General features: G+C 45.2%; 1 protein-coding gene across 1 annotated transcript; it reads right to left on the bottom strand.

The window, feature by feature from the left end:
* Positions 1-4: 4 nt before the first annotated feature.
* LOC136526005 (aspartyl protease family protein At5g10770-like) lies at positions 5-26,183 on the bottom strand. The gene is made up of 5 exons (XM_066518807.1): positions 26,046-26,183; positions 20,831-21,145; positions 5,985-6,241; positions 1,368-1,465; positions 5-1,269 (listed from the first exon to the last, which is right to left on the bottom strand). The coding sequence occupies exons 1-5, from the start codon at positions 26,181-26,183 to the stop codon at positions 5-7; spliced, it is 2,073 nt and encodes a 690-aa protein (XP_066374904.1).
* Between the last annotated feature and the right edge of the window lie 1,817 nt (positions 26,184-28,000).

Raw genomic sequence — 28,000 nt, 5'->3', positions numbered from 1 at the left:
TGCTTCAGCATGCACCGGCTCGGAATCCGACCTTACCACGGCCGGCATCGTAGAGCACCTCGAGCGTGCGCTGATTCACGTTGCCGATGATGCCGAGGCCGACGTCAGGCCCTGACTCCCGGAAGGCGACGCAGTCCTTCACCAGAATCCCATTGGGGACGTCGAGGTCGATGGTGGCGCCGCCACTGAACGTGAGCGCGACCCTCGGCACGGTGACATTGCTGTAACCAGTGAAGTTGTAGCAGGTGTCAAAGTCCTCGCTTGGCACCAGGGGGTACTGTTTCATGGCCTTCCGGAGCGCTGCCTCCAGCGCCTTGTATGCAGTTTCCGGGAGCTCCGTGACGACCGTGCCGGAGTCTACGAGCATGCCACCACGGAACGCCGATTGCGGGATGTCCAGCAGCTTCCCACCCACGCTGATGCCTGTCATCGTCACCATGTATGACGTTGCGTCCATCGGCAGGTGCCACATCGGCGTGAACACGAAGGCCGACGTGTTGGCGCTCGGCGGCGTTCCGAGGGCTAGGAACCCCGCTTCGCTTTTCAGCGCCGGGAGGCAGTACGAGAAGACGCCACCGTAAACCGAAGACGTCTGCACGATGAGCGACTCCGGCGCGCCTCCGAGACCCAAGATGCCTCCGAGACCCAAGATGCCGTCGTCGGGTTCGCGCTGGTCGCGGCCACAGCCGAAATGGAAATCCTTGACGGTGATCCCCGGAGCCAGCGTCAGCGTCTCATTGCTGTACACACCCCTCGTACGCAAGCCGGATCCGTACTCGACGGAGTATCCGCACTGGGTGCCGCCGCTGGTGCAGCCGTTCTTGTAGTGGTTTCCGAGCTTCCGGCACGTGTCGGTGTCGCAGGCGATGGGAGCGTACGTGGAAGACTTGCTGGGATCAAAGAGAGGATCTTTCTGCGGGTAGCACTTGGTGGAGTTGCACGGCGCGCACTGCACCCACGTGACGTCGCTGCCGGTGTCCACGAGGAGGACTTGCGGAACGGACGGCGTGCCGAAGTCCAGCGTGACGACGTACTCCAGCGAGTCCACAGAACCACCTAGGTGGGTAGGGATGGTCACGGCGGCAGCATCTCGCGTACTCGCCATGCCCATGGACGCTCGGCTCTTGATGTAGTTCGTGCGGGCGCGGCTACGGCGGAGCGTCTCGGAGAAGGACGGCATCGGCACGTCAGAGTACTGTGACGGCGCGCACGGCCCGTACCGGTGCGCTAGTGGCACTGACGCAGTAGCGCTGCTGGGCTCCAGATTCACTGAAAGTCATCATGCGTATAAATGGTTACGTGATCTCAAATGTGCAGGCGGCCAAACAAGTGACGACGACGAAATATTGAGGTCTCACCTCACGTACCTCTGGATGCAGAGCATACTACTTCTGGCTCATAAGACCTGCGTGGCACCGCTACAAACCCATGCTCGTTGCCTCCATGAGCGATGTAGCAGCAGTAGCTACACAAGACAACGAACAGAAGCAGAGGAGAACCCATGGAAAAATATGTGCACTCTGAACAAAGGACAGGATGAGGACGAACTAACTTATCATAGATGAATTATATAAGCATGTCTCAACTTGGATTCACAGATATCCGCCGTGAGGGCGCGAAGACTGCTAAGATGAAATGTCTTGTTATCAGTATCCAGGAGTCCTCAAACTCTTAGTAGGACGAGATTTCCTATTTGTCGTTTGTGTGTTGCTGCTTTGCCACGTACGCCCCATCTTTATTCTTGTAATTGACACACATACATTTTTTAATTCTAAATCGCCGCCATCAGAACTTTGATTATTATATGTGTGGGCAAAATTCATCACAGCACATGTACTCGCGCCGCTAGCAGGTATGAAAATAAATGGCCCATCACTCTGGCAATGTAAGAATTTGCTGAAAGACATCACAGCTATTAAAATAGTAATTTCTAGCCAAGTAGGATATAGAAATGTTAGAGCAAGTATAGTAAAGAGATGTAGGGTGCACCATATGTTGATGTGAAGGAAAGACAGAGGAGAGTAGAGAGAGTACAAGCGGGCTGGAAGTTTATAGGAATCAAGAAACTTCGTAAGAGTAACAAGTGGATCACAGATGAACCAATTGCTATATGAGTAGGCCAAAAGGTAGTCTGTAAACAGACCATATTATTAATCTTGGTCTTATGAGAGGGCCATTAATCCTAGGTGGTTCAACTGTCTTTGGTCCGCACCAAAGTGAAGTTGGTTAGATTCAACTGTCTTGGACCCACACGTTAAAGCCGGCTGAAGCTGATTTGTTGTGAGAAAAAAATACTGTAGATTGTAGCTGATAAGCCGGCTGATAAGTTCAAGCGAACAGGCTATCTCCGGCGAGCTTCCTACACATGTCGGTGTTGCAGGCGATGAGAATGTACATGGAAGACTTGCTCGGGTAAAAGAGAGGATCCTTCCGTGGCTAGCATTCGGTGGAGCTGCACGACGCCACTACCGCCTCACTCGCTCATTGCTTGTTAGCTATGTTAGCTGTTAGTTTGAGTCATGTAGCAAGATGTAATCCCGTTGAACATTGTGTAGAGTCGCAGTTAGTTGATTTGATGCAGAATTACGGGTGGTTGGTGATGTGCCCTGGCCACGCCATGACCGTCATGTGTCTGTCCTGCCACGACGTCACGCACTGCGCGTCCCATGGCGATCCTAAAGAAAGGGATGTCATGGAGCCAGGCGGGGTGTTCGAGCTCCAATCCCATGCATCCATCTATCTAAAGCAATGAAAAAAATGTAGAAAAGCTGTGGTAGCTGGCAGCGCCATTGTGTTCTTCTTCTCCAGTTCGCGCGTGTGTTTCTCCAGTGTTTCAGTCGTCGCGAACTCGCGATCACCGCTGATGTCGTGTGTGCCGTCATCAATCCAGGAGCTGAGCTCGGTCTTGGTTTCAACAACTGGTATTAGATCCGGTCGTGGTTGCAGCCGGTGCTCTCATCCCCATTGCCCAAAGAGGTGGCGGCGAGCGGAGACGAAGGAGATGGGCGACAACAGGCCAGGTACCAGCGCGGCATCGCAAGGCGTCAAGGAGAGTTCCGTAGCACGGCCGATGCTGACTCGCACAAACTATGCGGAGTTGGCGATGTTGATGCAAATAGACTATGAGGCGATGGAGATCTTGGATGCAATCGATCCAGGAACTTCGGTCAGGTGCTCAATCAACCGTCAAACCATGAGCGCGCTGATGAGATCAGTGCCGAAGGAGATGTGGGGAACGCTGGGCTCCAAAAAGACCGTAAAGGAGGCTTGGGAGGCGGTACAAACCACATGAGGATTGGTGCTGATCGCATGAAGGAAGTAAACGTCAGAAGCTGCTGAAGGAGTTCGTGAACATTGAATTCAAGGTGGCAAAGAGCGTCGAAGACTTCGCCATGCGGATCACCGAACCTCGTCGCCAACCTAAAATCACTCGGCCAAAATATTCCAGCATGTGGTGCCGTCCCAGTTCAATCAAGTCGCAGTCTCAATTGAGATGTTGTGCAACGTCAAGAACCTCACAGTGGATGATCTGGTGGGGCGACTTCGTGTGGCGGAGGACCAATTTGAAGACAAGATAGAGCAGATCACTGATAAGGCCGGTAGTGATGAGCCCATGGCTCCTCAAGTCAGTCCATCTATTATTTTTTTTAAAGAAGTGCAAGGTGTTAAATATTTCAACTCCAATTGACTTATTGGGAAATAATATGAAAGATACTTCTTTTATCAAATTTGGCTCATTTTATTTTCAAGTGAAGCAAAACATCATGAAGGATGGGATTTTTTACCTGGTACGGCTACTACGTCAACAAAGATTATATTTTGTGGAGATAATTTATCCAAAGAGGAGTTTTGCCAATTCAAGAAGCCACCTGATATAAGAAGCAAAATAATGATGGGCTCCAATTTTGTTGATGTATGATGCTTGCTGAGTTGTTTTATTTGAGTTATATATATGGAGCAAAGCAGATAAAAAGCGATACAAGCTAAGATCTCCTAGGTCGGTTCGACATGCATTGCTGGCTGGTTATATTAGTTAGCGAGATAATTATGACTATTATTAGCAACCTAGCCGAATTATTATTTTACAATATTTCAAGTCACAACTTTCGTTACGTGTGCCTGCATGCCCTTGGTCAAGTCGGACTGTATTAGTAGTTTGGGTCTGGTCTGTCTTTTGGCTTGTGTGTTAACGAGTCATAGTTCGGTCTACCGAGTCGGAGAATTGGGCCCTGCGTGGCTATATCCACGACATCGCCCTTTGTACGGTCCAGTTTATTGTGGATTTTGCCAAGCAGTCGCTCTAGAAACATTAGATGGATTCTTCATACTGAAATTATCTTCTGGCTCCCTGTGGATCTGTGAAGTGTGTGATCAAACTGCTACTACTTGTTGGCCAGATCACACACACAAGTGGGGAATTGGACACTCCGGAGATTAGATGGCAACAATAACCATGGTTGCTTGTAATTTCATTATATAGAAATAGGAAACTTGATTCGTAATAATTTCCTCAAAAAAAAAAAGCTTGATACATAAGTAAAGCATCTCAACTGCTATAGGATATTCCAACTACGAAGTAGATGTTAAGCATATTCTAGATGCTAAGATAGAAGATGGATACCGCTTTAACAAACTCAGAGTTTAACTAGATAGATAGGTAGAGAAGCACTTAGGCTTAACTCTCAGTATTATACCTAAGCCTTGTGCTCAGCCTTAGGGTTGATCCAAATCAGCCCAATCCTTCCCCTCATCTCCCGGAACGACTTTGTTCTCTCCAGTGACTTGGTGAGGTGCTGATATGGTTGGCCTTCACACTCCCATCTTCCAAGCAGCTTCTGATGAAGTGATATCTTTTCCTGATGTGCTTGCTCCTTTCGTATGGGAGAGCTCCGCTTCCAGATTTTCAACACTGCTCCTTAATTCTACAATGGAGTGAATCCATTGGATTCCTAGGAGGGGGCAGGGTAGGGGGCTGATTAGAATTGATTCTCTACTGATCTCCACAAGAATATACCTGGGAGCAGGGTAAAGCGGGTTTTTTAAGCTCCGAGCTCCTAGTGTAAATGGAAAAGTGATTCTCTCCTGATCTCCACTTGAATCAGTTGACATTTTGAGCGTTTGGCTGGTTGGGAGTGATTTTTGTAAGAGAAGCTGAAGCTGGATGTCACACCCCCAAAATTTCTATTTTGGGTTGTGAATAGTTTACACTAAATAAAATTAATGATTTTATAGTCTTCTAAAATTTCAAAGACTTAATTAAACTTTTAGTAATTTGAATGGTGCAAAATGTGAATTTTAAATAACTTTTATAATTTAATTTGAAAGGATGTTGCATTCATGCCGGTTGCATTTGGTGTTTTTGAGTGCAAATGGTTGTAAAATACGGTAGGACGACGTTTCTTTCTCTCCGGGAAAATTTTCAACCTTTTCTGGAATTAAATTTTCTTTTCCTTTGAGCTTAATCTTTTTCCTTGATCTTTCCATCAATCTTTTCATGAGGTCAAAGTACTTTATTTGACTTCCTCATCCTTCAATCTATCTCTAGAATTTTTCCGGGGATTTTTCTGAGCTCCAGGTATTTTTCGTGGCTTAAATACTAATTCTAGATTCTCTAGAATTATTTTTATTCACGAAATTAATTAAATCCAAAATTAGCCTCTAACCCTAATTTTCCATCGACCCAAACCTGGCATATAAGTACATGCCGATGTTCTCCTCGACGCTCTCTCTGCAGATCCGCAGACGAAATTTTCCGACCAAACCATGGCGTTTCGGTGTCAACTGCCACCACCTCGAGGTTTCTCTCTTCGTCCTCTACACCGGCACGCCTTTAGTTTCGCGAATCTGTGTCTGTTTCATCGTTTCGCCATCACTTCTTCTTTTCCGGCGAACTTCACCATGTTTGTTCTCTGTTTTAGGCCATCTCCGGCCATGGCTGCGCCCCTCCTCGCCTTGGGCCTGGCACCGCCGACCCTGGCCCTTACCCGCGTGCCCTTTCCCCGCGCCGCGCCCTGTGGCCCCTTCGCGCGCCCCTGCTCGTGCGAGCAGGTTGGCCACCGCCGGCCTTCAGGCCCCATGCAGGAGCTGCTGCCGCCGCTGGCTTGGCGCAGCCGAGCGGGCTTCCTCCCTGCGCCCCCCCCGTGAGCCAGGAGCACCGTAGCCTCTGCCGGCTGGCCGGAACGGCCAAGCCCTCCCTCCCCGGCACAAAGAGCACAACAGAGGTGCCCTCATGGCTGTCATACTGGATGTATTCCAAAGGAAGAAGATGAAGGACTTTTTTGCGATTATTTATTTTCTAAAATCACAGATAGGTCCCTGGTCTTTTTAACTTCCATCTATTTCTTCTATAATTCATTCATATCTAATCTGAATTCAAATCTTTTTGTCCAGCTCTCCAATATATATTTCTGGCCTTGTTTAATCATGCCACCACTATATATTTCTTCAATGTCATCACATTTCAAGTGAAATACCTGAAATGCCCTTCTTGTCGATAAACCTTGCAACGTCCCTATCTTGTCCGTCCGATCTCTATTTTCAGTGGTTTTTGTGCTCACGTGATCATAGAAACAAGCCCTACATGTAAGTAACATTTTCATAAGTCGTTTATCATGTTTGTTGTACTGCTTTTATTTATTTGTGCATGTTTGTTTGTATGTTTGTGCACCTGAAGTTACTATGAGTGGAAGAAAAGCCGTTAGTGGATCCCGAAGACCAAGAGTTGAGTTGTCAAGTGTCTAAACAGTGTTATGAGGCAAGTGTCCTTGACCATACTTGCACCTATCTTATTTTATTTTGAGTTAGTTTAGATAGACCATTAGTTTGCAAGCAGAGTCTAAATTGAATCCCATGTTAGGGTTTACTAGAACTTGTTACATCATCATTGAAACCCGGTTTGGATGGGTAGAATCATGCTTAGCCTTGCAGTCTTGGGTTGGAAGGTTTAATATTTAACTTTGACTAATGATCTATACAACTTTTATGTGGGTTGGTAACCGGTTGGCGGTAGTAACATGGTGAGTAGGCAAATTCGGCAGGATGGACTGTTTGGTTGAGGTTGGTTTATTCCATGGTATGGTGGCTGATGTTGGTGGATTGGGTTTGTGCTAGTATCCTGCCTAGATCCCAAGGACTAGTTCTTGAAGCATGTAACCTGGCTTAACAGCGCTGCCATGAGGTCAATATGGTACTACCTAGCTAATTAATTAGTTTCCTCCAAGTTATGCTACATCGGGATGATTTGTGTGGCTCAAGAGGGGTCCCCTATGGTCGCTGACTTATGTATGGTAGAGAAACCTTAGAGGTAGGTCACTAGTGTAGGACTGGGTTGCAATCCTGGTTGGAAAACCCTCTTTAGTCCTGGTTGCCCAACCGGGATTACGAATCTAGGAGTAAAGCCCCCCCCCTTTAGTCCCGGTTCTAGGAACCAGGACTGAAAGTGGACCTTTAGTCCCAGTTGCTATTACCAACTGGGACTAAATGGCCAACAGACATTGCATTGGGGCTGGCACGTTTAGTCTCGGTTGGTGTTTCCAACCGGTACTAAAGGTTCCTTTATTTTTTCCATTTCATTCCTTTTCAATTTATGGTTTCTTTCAATTCTTTTTTGTTTCGATTAGCGTTTCGTATACGAATTCTACGCTACTAATATACGTCCATATATATGTACATATAAGGTTCCGTTCAAGCATTATATATAAATAACACACACACACACACTATATATATATATATATATATATATATATATATATATATATATATATAAATATTTCAAGAGGTTGTGCATGCATGAAATATGTACATATATAATAAAGTCACAAATGTACTCATGTCCTTGGGATTTCTTGCAACCCTAATCTTCCATCGTTAGGCTACTAGGTATGAATTCTCTAGGGTCATAGTAGTACGTGCCCTTGGGATCTATGACCTACTCCAAGAGAAGTCCTGACAATGCCTCTTGAATTGCTTTGATCTGGTCACATCGCAGGACCTTTTGCTTACTCCATTCAATCTTCAATTCGAATGAAAGGAAAAGTATGAATATATATATATATATATATATATATATATATATATATATATGATTATATATCAACACAATGGTAATAAATAGATTGTGTATATTTTTTACGTCCTTCGAGGATCTCTTCACTTGTTCTCCTTGAGTACTCCATCAGGAACTCATAGACATAGTATCCACATAAGTTGTTCCCCGATCCCTGCTGTAGACACCACTTTACGAGAAAAAGATTCATCATCAACCAATGAAGCATGGTAATAATGAATTGAACTAAATAAAGATGCGGTGACCAAGATAGTACTTACTGGATATTGGACTATATGCAGAGGCACTTCCCAATTACCATAATGGTGTTTTGCGGCCAACGTTTTCCAAGCACTACTCAACAAAATAAACAAATGGAGTTATATCATTAAAATGGCATAAGAGAGTATACAATGTGTGCGAGACCGAAATTACCACTAGAGTATATCGAGGATTTCTTGGTAATCTGCTCAGGGTTTTGTCGCTGAGTCAAAGATTTTTACGCGACTCCTGGTCATATCGATGATCAGTAGTATCTAGTGAACGCTACATGTTTATACATAGGCACAACTCATTAACTAAAGTCGACATGGAGTAAGCAAAATAAAATGGGCACAAGACATTCACACTCACTTGAAGCCATATGGGAAGAGTATCCGTGTCTTTTTAGCATTCTTATCTAAGAACCTGAACAGAAGCTTCTCCACTTGAGGTCACCATTTATCATATGGAGTAACCCTGTCCTTGAATACGTGATTCAGATCAATGAAACCAACCTCAGTCATCGCTTTTTTTAGTTTTAGCATCTCATATCTGCATATATATAGTACAATATATATAGTGTGAGGATAACTATATATGAACAACAAACTAACATGCAAGTTACTTCAATTCAATTGTAGAAAGAATCACTTACAGACACCAACAGCTGATGAGAGATTTGTCGAGAGCGTCCCGGTGTAATAGTTGGTGTAATTCATTGAACTCAATATGTACAACGTCATAGCCCAAGTAATGCTCTGGTCTCACTCTGGCAACAATCCATGCTACTTCGTCATTCTTGATCACTTTTAAATACCACTTGTTCAACAAGAACATCTGCGTACCCAGTGATGAGTATTACTCAGGGTTGACAAGACTATGGCCATACACATAGGTCTGGTAAATATCATAGTCACCTATTGGTATCGATGCTCCCCCATGAGTTGTTCAGCTATGAGACCTGTGGTGGCCATGAAGTCTTGCAGTGCCTCCTTATCTATTGGACCGCACGGTGCATTTGTGAAATCACCCTCAACAAATAATGGGTCGATAGATTGCTTAGATTGCTGCCCGAGCTGTGTAACATCTTTCCCTGCTCTCTTCGCTTTCAGCGACGCCTTATATGACTTGTCCAGAGAGCGTTCATAGTTCGATAATGGCGAGGGCTTACGTGCCTCACACTTCTTTTTCTCGCGCTCATTGATTTTTTCCTTAGTTCTTGTTGGGCTATGTAGTGCGGCATTGGTGGGTTTTTCTCAAGTTCCAACCTTCTTGCTCTTGATTCTGCTAAACCTTGCTTCTAGTTAACCAAATCTTTTTGTGCCGCTGCTTTTGATTCCTCTTTTAGACTGCTCGTAAGGTAGCTTCTTTGGAGGGGGCTTTGTTTTACGATGGCTGGCTTTCTTCTTCACCGGGGACTTCACCGGGGGCGGGGGCCTCTTCTGGCTCTACGGCGTGGGATACGAAGGAGGGGGAGACTACCTTGGAGGAGATGGAGATGGAGATGCAGCCGTGCCATGGAACACATCATCATCGTCTAGAGCACTCTAATGATCATCATGGGATGGAAGTGGACTCAAGTTGGGAGACCTATGAGTACAAAAATGATTGGGACTAAATGGTTATTACATGAGAAGCCAATAATTGAGAATGATTAATTATTGAAAAAATGTTTCATTCACTTTCATCCGCACCTATCATGAGGTAGTTGAGGAGGAGGCGATGGTACCCTAGCCGCCGCATCGGGAATAATGATGTAGCTCTTGCGCACTAAAATGAATGAATGCTCTGCTTATCCTAAGGTCTTCTCCCCATCACCTCCAGGAAAGTCAAGAGGCACTTCCCTATAGTCTTTGATAACTCTATCCACCAAGACGCTATAATAGCCAGGTAGAATTGGATTCTCATGGATTGTTGGTGTCTTGTCGGGGACCATAGAAGAAACAATACCGTGCACCACCGAGACTGTGGCACCGGTATTCCCCAAGGGAATGTGCAACTCACATGGTGTCAAAGGCACGGTGATGTCATCTAGAGGGAAGTGTTGCAATGCTTCATCTTGATTTGGGAGCTTAGTGGAAGCGCATCTACTTCTTAGCTGAGGGGGGCTAATGTTGATTGCATGCTCTGATGTTGATGACTGCCTTTGGCTACTCAACTGTAGTGCCACTTGCCATTTGATTTCCTCTTGCATTCTCGCCTGCATGCTTAGTTCTTGCTCCCGTGATTGAAGCATTGCCTCCTCTAACATGCGGATTCGCTCTGCCTTCTCATCCTTCCTTCACTAGTGGCTTCTATAGGTAGCGGCGTCCTTAGGGAAGCCATGCTGCTATGAAATCAACCCTTTGCCTCATGTTCACCCAGGGTGTTTAGGAGTCTGGAGGGCATACGTGAGCTCATCCTTCTCTCAGTTGGGCACAAAGGCACCACTCATAGAAGCATCTACAATATAAAAAAGTCTTCGTGCTGCTTCTTTGATTGTTCCACTAACAACTGACTCTCCTGTCTCTGGGTCCAGTGATCCCCATGCGTGAAAAACCAATTCTTGGAGCGTTCAGGCCAATCGATTGAAAATGGTTGGATCCCTTTGGCAAGCAGGTCTTCTTCCATTCTTTGCCACTTTGTAATGGCACTCCTGTAGCCACCTGATCCCGTTTTGTGATGGTACTGCTTGTGTCACGCATTCTGTTGGTTCCTTCTCACCTGTTCGTCACCCTCTTCCGAGATCTTGCACCTCACAAATTCAGGCCAGTCGTCCCTCAACTTTTTGTACAGGCTATTTTCACTGAAATCTGGAGTCAGATTCTTCTTGACAAATTCAGTGTACCACTTCTTCTTCTAGGTCTGGAATTGTGTGGCCATCTTCTTAAGAGCCCAACTTTTAACTAGATTTCTTAAATCTTCTCCTGCTGGTAGAGTGAAATGTGCAGTGACTGAATCCCAAAGAATGTCCTTTTCTCGCTCAGAGACAAAACTGATCAGAGGATCTGTTGACGTCGAAAGTGATCCGAATCAAACACCAATAGGGCCATGGATGCCTGAGCTGCTACAGACTGAAGAACGCAGTGAGGATGTCACTCTTTCGTGGTGAAGAACGGAGAGGTTTACAAGCAAACCACCAAAGGATAACCAACATGCTTATGTGATGAAGAACCGGCTAGTTTTCAGGCAAACTAGCAAAGAAACCATCGAAGCTCTCACCCGAGAGGGACCCATTAGGGCAAGGACATCGCCGGGTTGCCCTAGGTTGGCCAGCAAGCCTAGGGCGCCATCCTTGGTCATCGGATCAAGGGATGAACAGCATGGGGGCTGGAGAAGAGGGTAAAAGGGTTGGGGTAGAGGTAATAGATTGATTTGTTTGTCGATTGGATAGATGGGAACTCAATCGGCCATGATCCTCTCATATATATAGAGGGAGTGGTCTTATCCTAGTAAGAAACCTCTCCAAACCTTATTTTCCAAGTTTCCCATGAGTTTGGAACAGTTCGGATCGAAATCCTATTGGTGCGGGACCTATGGGATACCGTGCAAGGAAGGGAGAAGATCTAGTCTAACTAGGATTCCTCCCATGTAATCTTAGTAGTAGTATTATTCTGTAATCCTACTAGGGTTCTCTCATTGTAAACCGACTAGGATTCTGACCTCCTGACTATATATAGGAGGGCAGGGTTCCTAGAGACACGACTTTGACGACACAACACTTGACAATCAATACAACGCAAAGGCTAACGCCGACTAGGCATAGGGCTATTACTCGATCAGCGATCGAGGGCCCAAACCAGGATAAATTGACTCTCTCTTGCATTAACCGTCGAGTTCCGCATACGCTGAAGCCCGAACATACAGCTCCGGGTACCCCCGTGGCAGGCTATCGGTGGTCAAACATCGACAGCTAGCGCGCCAGGTAGGGGCTTTCGATGACTTTGCATCCGAGAGCTCGATGGACCTCGACAACATGATCTTCTCGACAGGATCAACCTTCATCTTCGGTTCATGGATCTGCGAGGTAGGTGACAATGGCAAGCTCCAAAGCCGTCTCCTTGAAAATTCGGATCACCGTGAAGACCATTCTATTTCGGTGACTACGATAGATCAACTTGCTGGAAGATTCATGCGGCTCGCGATGTTCGATCCAACTCAGATTTTGCGGCTTCACGCATCTGATTCAAACTCAGGCTCTGCTTCCGAGACGGAGTCTTATCCGAGTTCTTTCGGAAAACCGAGTTCTTTTCCAATAAGGCTCCGGAACACGATATCAACCTATCAAGAATACAACTCAAAGTACACTTAGAGTACTCTAAAGAAGACGGATCCTCTTTCGTTCAGTCTGGGCAACATGGCAACGTCTTATCAGGCATAGCTAGAAAGATCTCTTAATCCAGCGCTTGGAATACCACTGACAGGAGCTCAGAAAGGTCTCGTACTAACCGTAACATCGCAAGACTGCATCATCCACTGGCTAGGTTCTGTTCCTAAGGATAGTAGTACCCGGCTAGTTGACACAACAACGACAGCAGCTCTACCCTACCAAGAAGGAGACTCAATCTGCGACCCTGAAGCCAACAATATGGAAACCAATGCCGATGACAAAACAACTCACGCTCGAGAAGTATTCATGATTCGCCATCCTCGATCACCTTTGGCCCCCCTAGAAGCGCCCGACGTCAGGTCTTCCGATGAATCCGAATCCAACATATCACCATTTACCCAGGGGCACGATGGTGAGACTGAGAGTCAGAGGCAAGCTAGAGAGAGAAAGAACAAATTAAAACAAGGACGCCAACGCCATGCTAAGCAGCGCAAGGAAGCTTGGATCAAATATGAGTCAGACCTAGCCAAGTACAATAGAAGAAAATCAGAGCGAGAAGTCGAAGAAGGACGAGCAACGAATACACCCTACGATAAGATCCAAGAAGCACTAGAAGAACTCAGGGCGACTTCACATCCCAATGAAAAACAAGAACAGCTCCGGGACTTCCTCCGATCAATAGTCCTAAGGACGCACGACGGAAGGGCCCGCTCAAGACTACCTGACAGGTCAACATCTCATGAGTAGGAAGATCAAAATCAAAGGAAGTCCACTTTCGAGAGACTTGGACCAAATGGAAGTCACAACAGAGAAAGTAGAAGAAATCATAGTCAAAACGACCGAGTCAAACAACCAAGAAAGGCCAGAAGCAAAACACCTACTCGGATAGCCACGCAAAACTACTCTCACCAAGACAACAGTTGGCAAGAAGGGGGCGCTGAATCAGAATACACAGAAGCTAGAACGCACGATAGATTCCCCTATTTTGCAAACAGACTTACTTCAATACAACTGCCTCACAAGTTCAAGCCGTCCAACCACTCCAAGTATGATGGCAAGACTGAACCAAGGCAGTGGCTCAGGATTTACTCACAATCGATTGAATTGGCTAGAGGAGACGATGACATCAAGACCTTGTTCTTTCCCATGGCCCTAGAAACCATGCCCCTTCAGTGGTTTGACAAATTGAATCCAGGATCAATCAGAAATTGGGAGGACTTACAAAGAGCTTTCTGTGAAAATTTCGTGGGTATCATTACACACCCAATCACCCACGCAGAGTTAAAAGGACTGAAGCAGAAAGGAGGTGAAAGTCTCAGAAATTACTATCGACGATTTGGTGAACTACGAGCTCAAGTACATGACATCACCCAACGAGAAGTAATCGAAGCTTTCTCTCACGGAATCATGGCTAGGTGGCAATTTCAAGACTTCTACAAAGAAAAACCAAGAAACAATGAAGAATTTAGACAAACGGTGGAAAAGATGATTACCGCAGAGGAAAAGACACGAGAAAGATTCCCAGATAGAAACAACCGAGACAACCCGGACAGGCAAAATCTTCGAAACAACAGACATCAGGAAAGAAAACATGGACCAGACAACACCGTAGCAGTGATTGACAAATCAAGGAAGTTTTCCAAACCCAGAAGGTATGACGACATTGAAAACATGCGTTGCATCTTGCACCCCAAAGGAAATCACACCATCGGAGATTGCTACACCTTCAAAGATCGATACACAAGGAAAGATAGTAAGGAGAATACCAAAGAAGACAATCAGAAAAAAGAAGAAGACAACCACGAAGACAAAGGATTCCAAAAATCCAGGGGGACAGTAGCAGTAATCTTTGCCGGAATTCTAGATTCCAGAAGCAAACATCAAGAAAAACTAGCGTTACGAACCATCATGGCAGCAGAACCTGCTACACCAAGATATCTCAATTGGTCATAGTATCCAATCTAATTTTCAAGAGAAGACCAATGGACTAGCGTAGGAAACACACGCCATTACCCACTAGTTCTAGATCCAACTATTGCCGGTATGACTGTTATGAAAGTACTAATCGACGAGGGAGCCGGACTCAACATCATTTTTTCAGAAACTCTAACGAAGATGGGACTACAACTCGTCGGGATGATTACACCAACAAGCATGCCTTTTTATGGCATAGTACCCGGCAAGGCAGCAATGCCACTTGGACAAATCACTCTACCGGTTACTTTTGGGACTCCCTCGAACTACCGTATAGAGTTCATCAAGTTTGAAGTTGCAGACTTCGATTCATCATATCACGCAATCCTCGGGTGCCCAGCACTAGCAAAATTCATGGCAATACCACATTATCCGTACCAGTTGCTTAAGATGCTAGGGCCTAACAGTGTCCTTTCTCTTCGGAGTGATTTGAAGCGCGCTTTTGACTGCGATGTTTAAGCAATCCAAATTGTAGCAAAGCACAGGCCGCCGATGGAAGAAAAGAAATAGCCACTGTTGCAGCAGAAATGAGCCTAGAAGAGCTAGTGATACCGGCTAAAAAACCCAGCATCCTAGCACCACCAAAAGAAGCCGACGTCAAGCAAATCGACCTAGGCACTGGTGATCCCTCCAAAACGGCAACCATCAACGCCCACCTCTCGGCAAAATAGGAACTCGCGCTCACCAACTTTCTTCGGGACAACAAAGATATCTTTGCTTGGAAGCCGTCCGACATGCCAGGGGTCCCAAGAGAGTTGGCTGAGCACAGAATTGATATCAATGAAGGCTCCAAGCCTGTGAAGCAACGACTATGGCGATTCTCACCCGACAAGAAGGCAGTAATTAAAAAAGAAATTACAAAACTAATGACAGCCGGATTCATCAGAGAAATCCTCCATCCAGATTGGCTAGCAAACCCAGTTCTAGTACAAAAAAAGAATACAGACGAGTGGCGCATGTGTGTCGACTACACAGATCTCAACAAACACTGCCCGAAAGATCTGTTCGGGCTACCACGCATTGATCAGATAGTTGATTCAACAGTAGGATCTATCCTATTATCCTTCCTTGATTGCTATTCAGGATATCACCAGATTGCATTAAAGGAACAAGACCAGAGCAAGACATCTTTCATCACTCCATTCGGTGCCTACTGCTACAAAACCATGTCATTTGGACTCAAGAATGCCGGTGCCACTTACCAAAGAGCTATCCAAACATGCCTCGGTGATCAGATCGGCGAAAACGTAGAAGCATACGTGGATGACATAGTAGTAAAGACAAAGAACCTGGATACACTAATTGAAGACTTAAAGCAAACCTTCGAAAACCTGAAAAGATGGAGGTGGAAATTGAACCCAAACAAGTGTGTATTCAGAGTTCCTTCAGGACAACTACTCGGATTCTTGGTCAGTCATCGCGGAATCGAAGCAAGCGCCAAGCAAATTCGAGCCATAATAGAGATGGGCCCTCCTCGAAGTGTCAAAGATGTGGAGAAACTAACAGGCTGCATGGCGGCCCTCAATCGTTTCATATCAAGACTGGGCAAAAAAGGGTTACCTTTCTTTAAATTGCTAAAGAAGAAAGACAAGTTTGAGTGGACAGAAGAAGCCAATGAAGCTTTCAAGAAGCTCAAGGCATACCTCACCTCCTCACCCATTCTCACACCTTCGAAGAAATATAAAGACATGATGCTGTACATCGCGGCAACTTCTACTGTGATCAGCACAGCGATTATCGTAGAAAGAGAAGAAGAAGGGCATGTATATAAAGTACAACGCCCCGTATACTACATCAGTGAAGTACTGTCAGAATCAAAAATCTGGTACCCGCATGTGCAAAAACTACTCTACGCCCTCCTGATCACTTCACGCAAGCTCCACCACTATTTTGAAAGCCACAAGATTACCGTGGTGACAGATTTCCCACTCGGAGACATCCTGCACAACAGAGACGCAACAGGGCGCATATCTAAGTGGGCAGTTGAACTTGGTGCTCTCAATATCGATTTCACCCCACGGAAAGCAATTAAATCTAAAGCCCTGGCCGATTTTGTTGCCGAGTGGACAGAAATTCAACAACCGATGTCAAATATCATCCTTGATCATTGGAAGATGTACTTTGATGGATCACTAAAGCTAGGCGGAGCCGGTGCAGGCGTTATCCTCATTTCTCCAGATGGAAAACAACTCAAGTATGTCCTTCAGATACTATGGCAAGCTACAAATAATGAAGCAGAATACAAAGCCCTCATCCACGGGCTACGAGTGGCAATTACCCTTGGAATCAAGCGTTTACTCGTATACGGTGATTCAGCAGTGGTCATCAATCAAGTCAACAAAGATTGGGATTGCACCAAAGAAAACATGGGCGCTTACTATGCTGAAATACGAAAGCTCAAAAAACACTTGTAAGGATTAGAAATTCTACATGTCCTGCGCGATTCTAATATTGCGGCAGACGTCCTCGCCAAGCTTGGATCAGACAGGGTGAAGGTCCCACCCGGTGTATTCATAGAGGAGTTATCAGCTCCCTCTATCAAATAACCCGGTGAGATAACCCCTGAAATCTTAGCTAAAGGCACCCAGATTTTGGTAATCACCACTTCATGGACCCAGGTTTTTATTGATTACATCAAAGAGAATAAGTTGCCAGCGGAAAAAGAGGAAGCTACCCGAGTTGTTCGCAGAAGCAAGAATTACGTCCTAGTAGGAGACAAGCTCTATAGAAGAACCACATCATCAGGAGTACTCCTAAAATGCGTCTCATTTGAAGAGGGCAAAGAGATCCTAGACAAAATACACTCAGGTTGCTGTGGAAATCACGCCGCTTCAAGAACACTAGTTGGCAAAGCATTCCGCACCGGTTTCTACTGGCCAACCGCTTTGAAAGACGCAGAAGAACTCGTCAGAAGATGCAAAGGTTGTCAAATGTTTGAAAGACAAGCTCATGTGCCAGCTCACAACCTAATCTACATCCCACCCGCTTGGCCTTTCTCCTGCTGGGGGCTGGATCAAGTAGGACCTCTCAAGAAAGCAAAAGGCAGTTTTGAGTACATCTTCGTAGCAATTGACAAGTTCACCAAGTGGATTGAATACAAACCACTCACAACAGCGCAGCCAAAGCAGTCGAGTTCATCCAAGACATTATGCACCGCTTCGGCATGCCTAATCGAATCATCATAGATTTGGGTTCTCCCTTCATAGCCACTGAATTCCAAAGTTGGGCACAGGACTACGGCTTCAGCATAGATTACGCATCAGTCACGCATCCAGAGGCCAACGGACATGTAGAAAGGGCTAATGGACTCATACTAGCCAGATTAAAACTAAGATTGTATGAAGAACTAGTGGACTATGGATCAAAATGGATTGAAGAATTACCTAAGGTCATATGGGGGCTACGAACTCAAATAAGAAGAGCAACCGGATACTCACCTTTCTTCCTAGTTTACGGATCAGAAGCTGTACTACCTGCCAACTTGATCTGGATGTCACCAAGGATAGAACAATACGACGAAGGAGAAGCAGAACACACCCGAAGATTAGAACTCGACAGTACAGAAGAAGTCAGAGTAAACGCTACCCTTCAATCAGCAAGATACCTCTAAGGATTAAGATGCCACTACAACAAGAATACCCAGCATCGATCACTACAAGTCGGAGACCTAGTACTAAGAATACAAAAAACTGACAAACACCATAAACTACTCAGTCCATGGGAAGGTCCTTTTATCGTCACAAAAGTCACCGGACCAGGCACATACAAGTTGATAACCAAAGATGGAAAAGAAGTCAACAATACATGGCACACCAGCCGGCTAAGAAGATTCTACGCATGAAAACAACTCAAGGGAAGATATATATACAAGCTATTATGACTTATCAATGTTCATGATCAATAAAGATGGTTCTTTCTCGACAACATATGTCTTATTATGGTTTTCCCCGAGTTGTTTCCAATGAGTCGAACCAAAAAGCAAAATGGCTGAAAATACGCCTGAGCATACCGACCGAGAGCAAAAGAGCTGAAAAGATGCTTGAGCCCGCCGATGAGGGTAGCTAACAAGCTAACACCCGAACCAAAAAGCAAAATGGCTAAAAATACGCCTGAGCATACCGACCGATAGCAAAAGAGCTGAAAAGATGCTTGAGCCCGCCGATGAGGGTAGCTAATAATCTAACACCCGAACAAAAAAGCAAAATGGCTAAAAATATGCCTGAGCATACCGGCCGAGAGCAAAAGAGCTGAAAAGATGCTTGAGCCCACCGATGAGGGTTGCTAATAAGCTAATACCCAAACCAAAAAGCAAAATGGCTGAAAAGACGGCTGAGCATACCGGCCGAGAGCAAAAGAGCTGAAAAGATGCTTGAGCCTACCGATGAGGGTAGCTAATAAGCTAACACCCGAACAAAAAAGCAAAATGGCTGAAAACACGCCTGAGCATACCGGCCGAAAGCAAAAGAGCTGAAAAGATGCTTGAGCCCGCCGATGAGGGTAGCTAATAAGCTAACACCCGAACCAAAACGACTGAAACTAAGCCTGAGCATAGATCAGAGCATTTTCAAGACAAGCCCCCCAGCTCCTTGTCCCAAATAGCAAGAGGCTCGGGGGCTACACTCAGAAGATCCTAATAAGCACTACACGGTTTCGCTCAAGAAAGCACTCGGACAACGCTTGTACCTACTCGGTAGGACCAAAAGGAACAAGACGAGGCTTCCAGAGCTCTACCATGAAGTGCCCGGGGGCATGATGATCCTAGGATGTTTTTGCAACCAATGAAAGGACCATACGCTGAGTTTAAGCCGAAAAGAAGAAGCTGAAGATACTTGAGATCGCCGGTCCTAAGTCTTTTTAGTACTAACAAGAACACAAAGTTTGTCAAGACAACGATCTATACTGAGTTGTTCACAAATCACAGATGAAAGCCAGAAAAGCACAACGATCTATACCGAGTTGTTTACAAGGCACAAGCGAAAGCTAGAAAAGCACAATGATCTATACTGAGTTGTTTACAAGTCATAGACGAAAGCCAGACAAGCGCTCGACAAATCAAGGGAGCCTATCAAAACAACAATCTACATATACCGAGTTGTTTACAGGGCATAAACGAAAGCCAGAAAAGCACTCGATAGATCAAGAAAGTTTGTCAAGACAATGATTTACCTAAGCCGGGTTGTTTACAAGACAAAGAAATACAAACAAAGAAGACATCAACAAAAATAGAGAATCTCCATTCAATCTTCAAGTATAGTGTTCTATTACAGAAGCTGGAATACAAAGGTCAATTACATCAAGCATTGTCATTAGGAGAAGAAATATCAATGTTAAGATTATCTACAATCTTCCTGGCTAAGTCTTTGACCTCAGGCTCCAACTTCTCAACAGCATCCAGATACTCTTGACTCTCGGCTTCATCAGCAACCTTGGACAAAGGAAACTCCAGAGAAAGAACCCAAACCTGGGCAAGAACATTTCTGGTACATAGATGGGCACACCTCTTCACGAACTCCTGGAAACGGGTCAGCACTTGAGGAATAAACTGAGCCCAAGAATGACCATCATCTGCTAGAGTTCGGAGAAGGTCGGCTACTGACCGAAAAGACTTCCACAAAGCATTCCAGTTCTCAGTAGCCATTGCTAACATGCCAGCCAAGTCCTCAATGGTTTTTAGGCCTGCATAAGATCTCTATCAGCTCCATGCCTAATCAACTTAGCAAGCGCGAGTTCTTCTTCAGCTCGAGTAAATACCTTCTCAGCCTTATTGTGGTTAGTATGAACGAGTGTCTTCATCTCCTCGATACCCTCTGAGAGCTTCTTCTTTTCAACTCAGAGAGCTAGACCAAGCAACAAAAGACAAGTCAGCAGAAAGGCAAACTTCAATACAAAGGGAAACAAAAAAGAACTCACGATACCATGGCACTCTTTCTTCATGGCCTCCACATTTTTCAAGGCCTCCAAGGCAGCTGCATCCCTCTACTTTTCTACCTCAACTACCTAGGCATGGAGAGCCTTCTCCTCCTTCTGATGTGTCTGATGCTCGGTCTCCAACTCAGCCTGACAGAGGTCAAGCTCTGCCTTTAGGGCACTCACCTCAGAAGACAACTTTTTCTCAGTTTTAGACAAGAAAAAGAAGCTGGTATGATCATGAGAAAAAGACTGAGCAAAAAGAGAGAAAAACAAGACATAAGGACAGAAGAAAAACAAACATCCAAAGAAAGAACTTTAGAAAAACTTACCTGGAGCTTTTCCCCAAAAGAAGTCGCAAGGGTCGACAAGCTTCCCCAGGCGGCAGTTAGCTCTGACAATCGATGAGTGGCATCAAATTGCTGCACCACGTCATCAGCCAAAGGCAGACCACTAGAAGTAAGAAGAGGAGATGGAGAAGTCGGCCGATGCAAAGAAGGCACGGCCAGGGCAATCTCCTGGGAAGCCACGGCCAACCCCTCAGATGAATCTGCCACCATGGCCACGGTCACCTCAGGAGTCAGCAAATCAGCAGCTGCATACTCTGTACCCCTCACAGCCACCTCGACGATCGTGCGTTCCGAATCCTGAGACTCAGTACATAAGGGCGCACCAGAGGGCTGACAAGAAGTCGACTAAGGGTTCAGGGAAGATGAAAGCCTAAAAGTTGACAAGGAAACTCGCCAATAAGAATAAGAAAAAAGGAGAACAGAAGCAAAGAAATAAAACCAGAATTCACTCACTCAGCTATCTTCTTCTTCATAAAACCAAAAGAATACCTCGCAGGGGGAACCACAGCGGCAAAAACATCACCGCCACCCTGCGACGGGAGCGGCGCGGCTAGTACTGGAGCCCCAGAAGAACTCGAACCCGATGAGCGCTTACTGCAAGAGAACAAGACCAAAGTCAAAACAAAAAGAGGGGTTCAACAACAGGAAAACAAGAAAAGAACTCACCAACGAGTAACAAGGGCGGCATCATCATCCTCTTCTTCCTCACTCTCAGCCAAGGCCACCATAGCACTAGCTAAAAAAGGACAAAAGTACTCGGTCAAAGATAAAAACAAACAACAAAAGGATAGTGCGTATTAATATGCTCACCTAAGAGCATGCTAGCTACAACTGGAGTACCTGGATGAGCACTCGACTGGCGAGATTTCTTGGCAGCAGATGGAGCAGAAGAAGAACAATCCGCCTGTCCCCTTTTTCCGCCACTATGAGGAGCTCGGGGAACTAGACGAGGAACATACTCTTCATATACGTCAGAAAATGCGGAAGAAACACCAGGAAGCATCATGGTAGTTTGAAACTTACTAGTCAAGGACGCCCCAGCAAGACTACCCCCCAGCCTCCACATTTGTAGGGAAATCATCAAGGGGAATTGGATCAACGAAATTACGCCCCAATTCCTATAAAAGAGTAAAACAACAAGACAAGGAAGATTAAGCAAAAAGTGGATACAACAAAAGACATTCAAAAGTCCCCGCATAAGAAAAGAACAACTCACAGCAGGAGGCGGGTTGTTAGCACTGTACTCAAGGACAGCAAGCGGGACGACGCTTACTCCTTTCAGCATCTTCTGAAGACGCTTGAGTACCTCCTCATCAGTCAACTCAAGGGTAGGGACCATACAAGAAGGGTCCTCCGCCCTAGAGTACTCGAAACTGTAGTTTTCTCGCTCCTTCAGAGGTTGAAGTCAGCGGTGAAGAAAACTAGAAATAATCCTGAAGCTGGTCAAGCCTTGCTGTTTCAGAGTACAAATCCTCTCAAGAAATGGCTTGATCGTCGGGACCTCAGCCGTCGTCATAGGGTTCTTTTCCTATCGGTCATTAACCAAGGGACCAGATCTAGAATGAACGGAAAGAGGTGGAATCAAGTTGGCAGCATAAAACCAGTCAGTATGCCAATCCCTCATAGAATCAACCAGATCATAGTCAAAGAATTTGCTCTTAAGACCCTGGCGAAACTGAATCCCGTAGCCACCAAGAACATTGGTGTCATCACGGCAGGGTTGTGGCTTCAGGCGAAAGAAGTAACGAAAGAGAGAAAGAGAAGGAGGAATTCCAAGGAAAGTTTCACAAAGATGAATGAAAACAGAAAGATGAAGGATAGTATTGGGAGCAAGATGGTTCAGGCTAATCCCAAAATAGTTGAGAAATCGGTGAAGAAAAGAAGAAGCAGGAAGGCAGAGACCAGCACGGATAAAGGAGACAAAAAGAATAATCTCACCAGGACCTGGAGCAGGGACCCGATGCTCACCTGGAGCTCTCCAATCAGCAAACTCCTTGCTCTAGAGTAGACCATCACTCACGAGCTCGCACAACTGGTCCTTAGTCGTGGTCAGAGCCAGCCAGATCTTCTGAGCAGCCCTCATGGCCATGAATTCTTGATTTTCAATAACGGAGAGCGATGCTTCCTCATCGACAAAGGTCGCCTGGGACTTACTCTCTGACTTCTTCCTACCCATATACTAGCAAAAGCGATGGGGCACTAAGAATAGAGAAGGCTCAGACGGTAGCGCTCAGATGACGATAGCAATGGCGACGGCAGAGTTTCGAAGGCTAGGGTTTCAAGGCGAAGGCAAGGTACCAAAGAAAAGGAGGAGAAATGCCTTTAAATAGATTTCACACTAGTAAAAACGCGGCCCACCAGGCCCGTTCTAGCATGGCATGAGGATGCAACGGTCCATTTACCGACGCAGCTAAAATGACGGACGGCATAAATCCACACAACGGTACAGTTCAACAGGCAGATTTCAGACTTATCCATCCAGCACCACGGCGGAGTTATCATATTTCTACAAAAAGAACTCATCAACCATGAAGTGGTGAAGGGTTACCTCCCAAGGAATGCAACAACCCGGTCCTTATAGAAAGAACTCGAGAATCTCATAAAACAACCGGGACAGTAGCAGAATAAAGAATGACAGCTCAGAAGACAGGATTCTTTCCATTATAAACCGCTTCAAAAAATAGAAGATTACACATCTTACAAGACCCAACGAATTCAATACTTCGACAAGCAAGGTAGCAAAGAGGAACCCGGACATGGCTAGGCTCTGGAACGACTACGTGTTCTAAATTGCTACTCGGTAGAACAAACCGCCCTCGGCTACACTATTTTCTTCAAAGGACGAACGTAGTGCATCCAAGGCGGAAATCAGCAGCACGACGGGACAACATGGAGCAGAGAAGGCCAGCAGACATCTATCTACCCAAGTCTGATGTGATGCTGGATATGGTGTTGATCTGCACCGGACAGTCTCAGGGCAGGCGATGAGGATCAACCCTGAACTGCCAGATGGAGGAACACATCCCACATCACAAGACTCCCTCTGACTACCGCCACGTGCTTCCAAGTACAATGCTACTGTAGGATTAGCCTCCCTCTAATCCCTATCACAAGACTCCCTTCAGCTATGGCAAGATACAAAAGAACTACAAAATACGCCCGGAGGCTGCTCTACTTCACAAACTACCATATTCATGACTATGGAGATTTCACACCACGCAACAGAATGCTCGATGAATCAAAACAGCACACAAGGAGGATATTTATAGGCCAAAGAAGTAGTGCACATGGACCGGGAGCACCAATGGAACAAACCTAACAAAGGACACAGTGAAAAGACATAATTCAATGAAAGAGGACTCAGGCGTGAAGGAGCAGTACTCAAGAACAAGCATATTCAGAAGAATATACCAACACTGTACAACTTATGAACAAACAACATTTACTATCACCAACCACCATACAACTATATCTGATAATAGCAGACTACCAGAGAACATGCCAAGAATCTGTATCCAAGTTCTTTTTGGACAAAAGAACCCAGCAAGAGGCTCGGGGGCTAAACTCAGTGAGTGCATTTTTTCCTTCAAAAAGAGCACATCACACAAAAGACTTCCTCAAGACAGCAGTTTTTCAAACAACATAAGATTCAAGACCCTCCAACTTTTTGTTCCAAATAGCAAGAGGCTCGGGGGCTACACTCAGTGAGTGCACTTTTTCCTTAAAAAAAGCGCACATCACTCAGAAGACTTCTTCAATACAGACCACTTCAAGGCCACACGACAAAAAGAACCCAGACATAGCTATATCTGAGCTCTTTTTAATAAAGAACCCGGGTACATGCTCAGGAGCCCTTCGACAAAGAATCAGAGTAAATTAAAGAGAAGACCCTCCAGCTCCTTGTGCCAAACAACAAGAGGCTCGGGGGTTACACCCAAATGGGAGTACTTTTTTCTTCAAAAAGGTACGCACCACGCGAGGATCTCACGAAGCGCTACACGGTTTCGCTCAAGAAAGCACTCGGACGACTCTTATTCCAACTCGACAAGACCTGAATGAACAAGACAAGGCTTCCAGAGTTCAACCATGAAGTGCTCGGGGGCTGGTCGGTGCGGGACCTATGGGATACCGCGCAAGGAAGGGAGAAGATCTAGTCTAACTAGGATTCCTCCCATGTAATCTTAGTAGTAGTATTATTCTGTAATCCTACTAGGGTTCTCTCATTGTAAACTGACTAGGATTCTAACCTCCTAACTATATAAAGGAGGGCAGGGTTCCTAGAGACACGACTTTGATGACACAACACTTGACAATCAATACAACGCAAAGGCTAACGCCGACTGGACGTAGGGCTATTACTCGATCAGCGATCGAGGGCCCGAACCAGGATAAATCGACTGTCTCTTGCGTTAACCGTCGAGTTCCACATACGCTGAAGCCCGAACATACTGCTCCAAGTACCCCCATGGCAGGCTATCGGTAGTCAAACATCGACAAATCCAAAAGGCCAGATCCGAACAGGATTTTCTGTCAGGTATGTCGGAAGTCCCTACTTGTGTTGGAACTCCCGACAGCCGAAACTTCTAACTTTTATCGGAACTCCTGACGTAGGGATAACCCTAGACACCCGAGCATATTTCTTCAGGCTTTCTGGAAGTCTCGACACCCGTCGGAACTTCCGACAGTCGGAAGTCCCGACTTGGGTCGGAACTCCCAACAACAAGGCATCTTTCCGAGGGCATAACTTCTTCATCCGGACTTCGAATTAGACGTTCCATATATGTTTTTTGACCATCTCGATGAGAGGAACGCAATGGTGAAGTCCATTTCACATTTTGACAAATTCAAAAATGAACATTTTTTGTTGTCAACAGGATCATCCTTCCTCTTTTTCCATTCACGGACGCTGAACGGGACCCTATCCCTAACAAGAACCCGATAGTGGTTTACGAACTTCTTTGCATTGTTTTTTGGCAGGAATGGTTCGCCGGTATTAGTATCAACTTCTATGATTATGTAGTGGCCCTCCAACGGTTTTGTCGGTCCTCGTACACTTTTTGTCGACGTCATCGATCTGGAGGGTTACGTACGAAGAAACACAAAGATTTAGTAATACACATATATATATATATATGAAATAATGGAATTGTGTTTAATTTCATATATATAAGAGATGCAAGATTATTAACAAATATACCTCGCCAGTATTTTCTTGCACAAGAGGTTCTTGCTCATCTTCAAAATTCAGTAAGTATTGAGAGCCGTCATCGAACTCCAGGTCGGCCTCATTCTGGTTGTTGGGGCCATATTGAGTGCCGGCATTGATAATGTTCATCATGACATCATTCTAGTCATAGTTGTCTTGCGGCTCGATCATCTTAATTACCACGACTATATATAAATGAAAACCATACACTAGTCATGCATATGCTAATTAATGGATAGAGCTAGGGGCTTAAACTTAAATAACTATAGAATTTAGAGTTATTATTTATGTCGAGCTCTGGTTAGGGTTTGCATGCGTGGAACTCGGTCAGGATATATATAAGGGTTTGGAGCGGAGCTCGGCTGGGTTAGGGTTAGGAGCAAGTTCACGATATTAGGAATATATATATATATATATATATATATATATATATATATATATATATATATATATATATATATAGAACTACTGCCATGTAGCTGGCTACAAAATAACTTATTTTGTAGCCACTTTGAGTTACGATAATTACTATATTAATTTACGATATTATAGTAACTCCTTACTAAGTGGTTTACTATAATGTTATGGTAAATATTCCCATGTGTTATAGTAACCCAACTATCGTAAATATGTATTGATATTATCGTAAATGGAGGTGGCTATAGAATAACTTATTTTGTAGCTGGCTACTGAATATACTATCCCTATATATAGAACTACTATCATGATCTACATTGGTGTATTTAAATATATCAAAATTCATGTCACACTAATTATGAAGAATCAAATATATATAACTATAGAATTCAGAGTTATTATTTATGCTTTCATTAGGGTTTGGAGCGGAGCTCGTTCGGGTTATGGTTTGGAGCGGAGCTCAGGATATTAGGATATATATCAATATTAATGTCAATATATCAAAATTCAGATATATATACTAAAAAATTCATAGCACTAATAAAAAAAATCTTTACAATTCATACCACTCAATATTTTTTCTATATATATATTTTATATTTAAGTAAACTACTACATTTTTTCTATTTTGTCTACAAATAAAATCTATCTATTTTTTCTATGTCGAAAAAATAATATGCACACACACATCACACACACTCATACACACACACTGTTGCTCACATATAGCACGGCGACTACGAGCATGATGGTGAGGACGAGCACAAGCATGAGCATGGCGAGGACATCGATGACGATGAGCACGGAGGACGACGAGCAAGTGCGCGTGTGGAGCTAATCGAGACGAGGCATGCGTGCGCGTAGAGCTAGCTGTCAGGGACGAATGATGAGCTCGAGGTGCGGTACTAGCCGGAGGTGATCTCTCGATGACGAGGACGAGCGCGTGGTGACAGGGACAACGACGAGCGCTTTGGTGAAGGGGACGACGACGGAACGGCGAGGCACGCATGCGCGTGGAGCTAGGGACAAAGCTAGCGTTGATGAGGATGAGGATCGATGATGACGACGAGAGTGCAGTGGATCCAAATAAGATCTGGGTGAGGGCGAGGACAACAGTGGCGGATTTGGGTCTGGGCGCCGTGCATTGACATGAGAGGCGCGAGCCAGGCCACCGACGGAGACAGCGAGAGACGGGAGAGGCACGTGGATGTGTCCGGAGGCGATGAGGAGCGACTGCGGTGATGGCTCTCGGGTGAATAATGAAGACGATGGAGGGGGAGAAGAAGACAAGGTGATATATATTTGGGGGACCCTTAGTCCCGGGTGAAGCCACGACCCGGGACTAAAGGACCTATAGTCCTGGGTGATGGTAAGAATCAGGACTAAAGGTGACCCAGGACTAAAGGTCATCATTGGGCTCATCTTCTCCTTATCACTTTCACATTCTCTCTACGCATCATGGATGGCCTGACCAAGATCATCATCGGACTCATCTTCTGTCGCTACCTCTTCTTCAGTAGCTACCTCTT

The sequence above is a fragment of the Miscanthus floridulus genome, chromosome 19 (genome assembly GCF_019320115.1).
Source record: "Miscanthus floridulus cultivar M001 chromosome 19, ASM1932011v1, whole genome shotgun sequence".
In the NCBI taxonomy this organism is placed as follows: domain Eukaryota; kingdom Viridiplantae; phylum Streptophyta; class Magnoliopsida; order Poales; family Poaceae; genus Miscanthus; species Miscanthus floridulus.
The sequence above is the reverse complement of the archived record's forward strand: the minus strand, read 5'-3'. Positions and strand labels throughout refer to the sequence as shown.

Coding starts and splice junctions, on each gene's coding strand:
- LOC136526005 (XM_066518807.1), bottom strand. CDS start 26,183: ATGAACATTATCAATGCCGGCACTCAATATGGCCCCAACAACCAGAAT. Junction 1,466..5,984: donor CGCGGGGAAAGGGCACGCGG/GTAAGGGCCAGG, acceptor TGTCTTGTGTAG/CTACTGCTGCTACATCGCTC. Junction 1,270..1,367: donor AGTATGCTCTGCATCCAGAG/GTACGTGAGGTG, acceptor GATGACTTTCAG/TGAATCTGGAGCCCAGCAGC.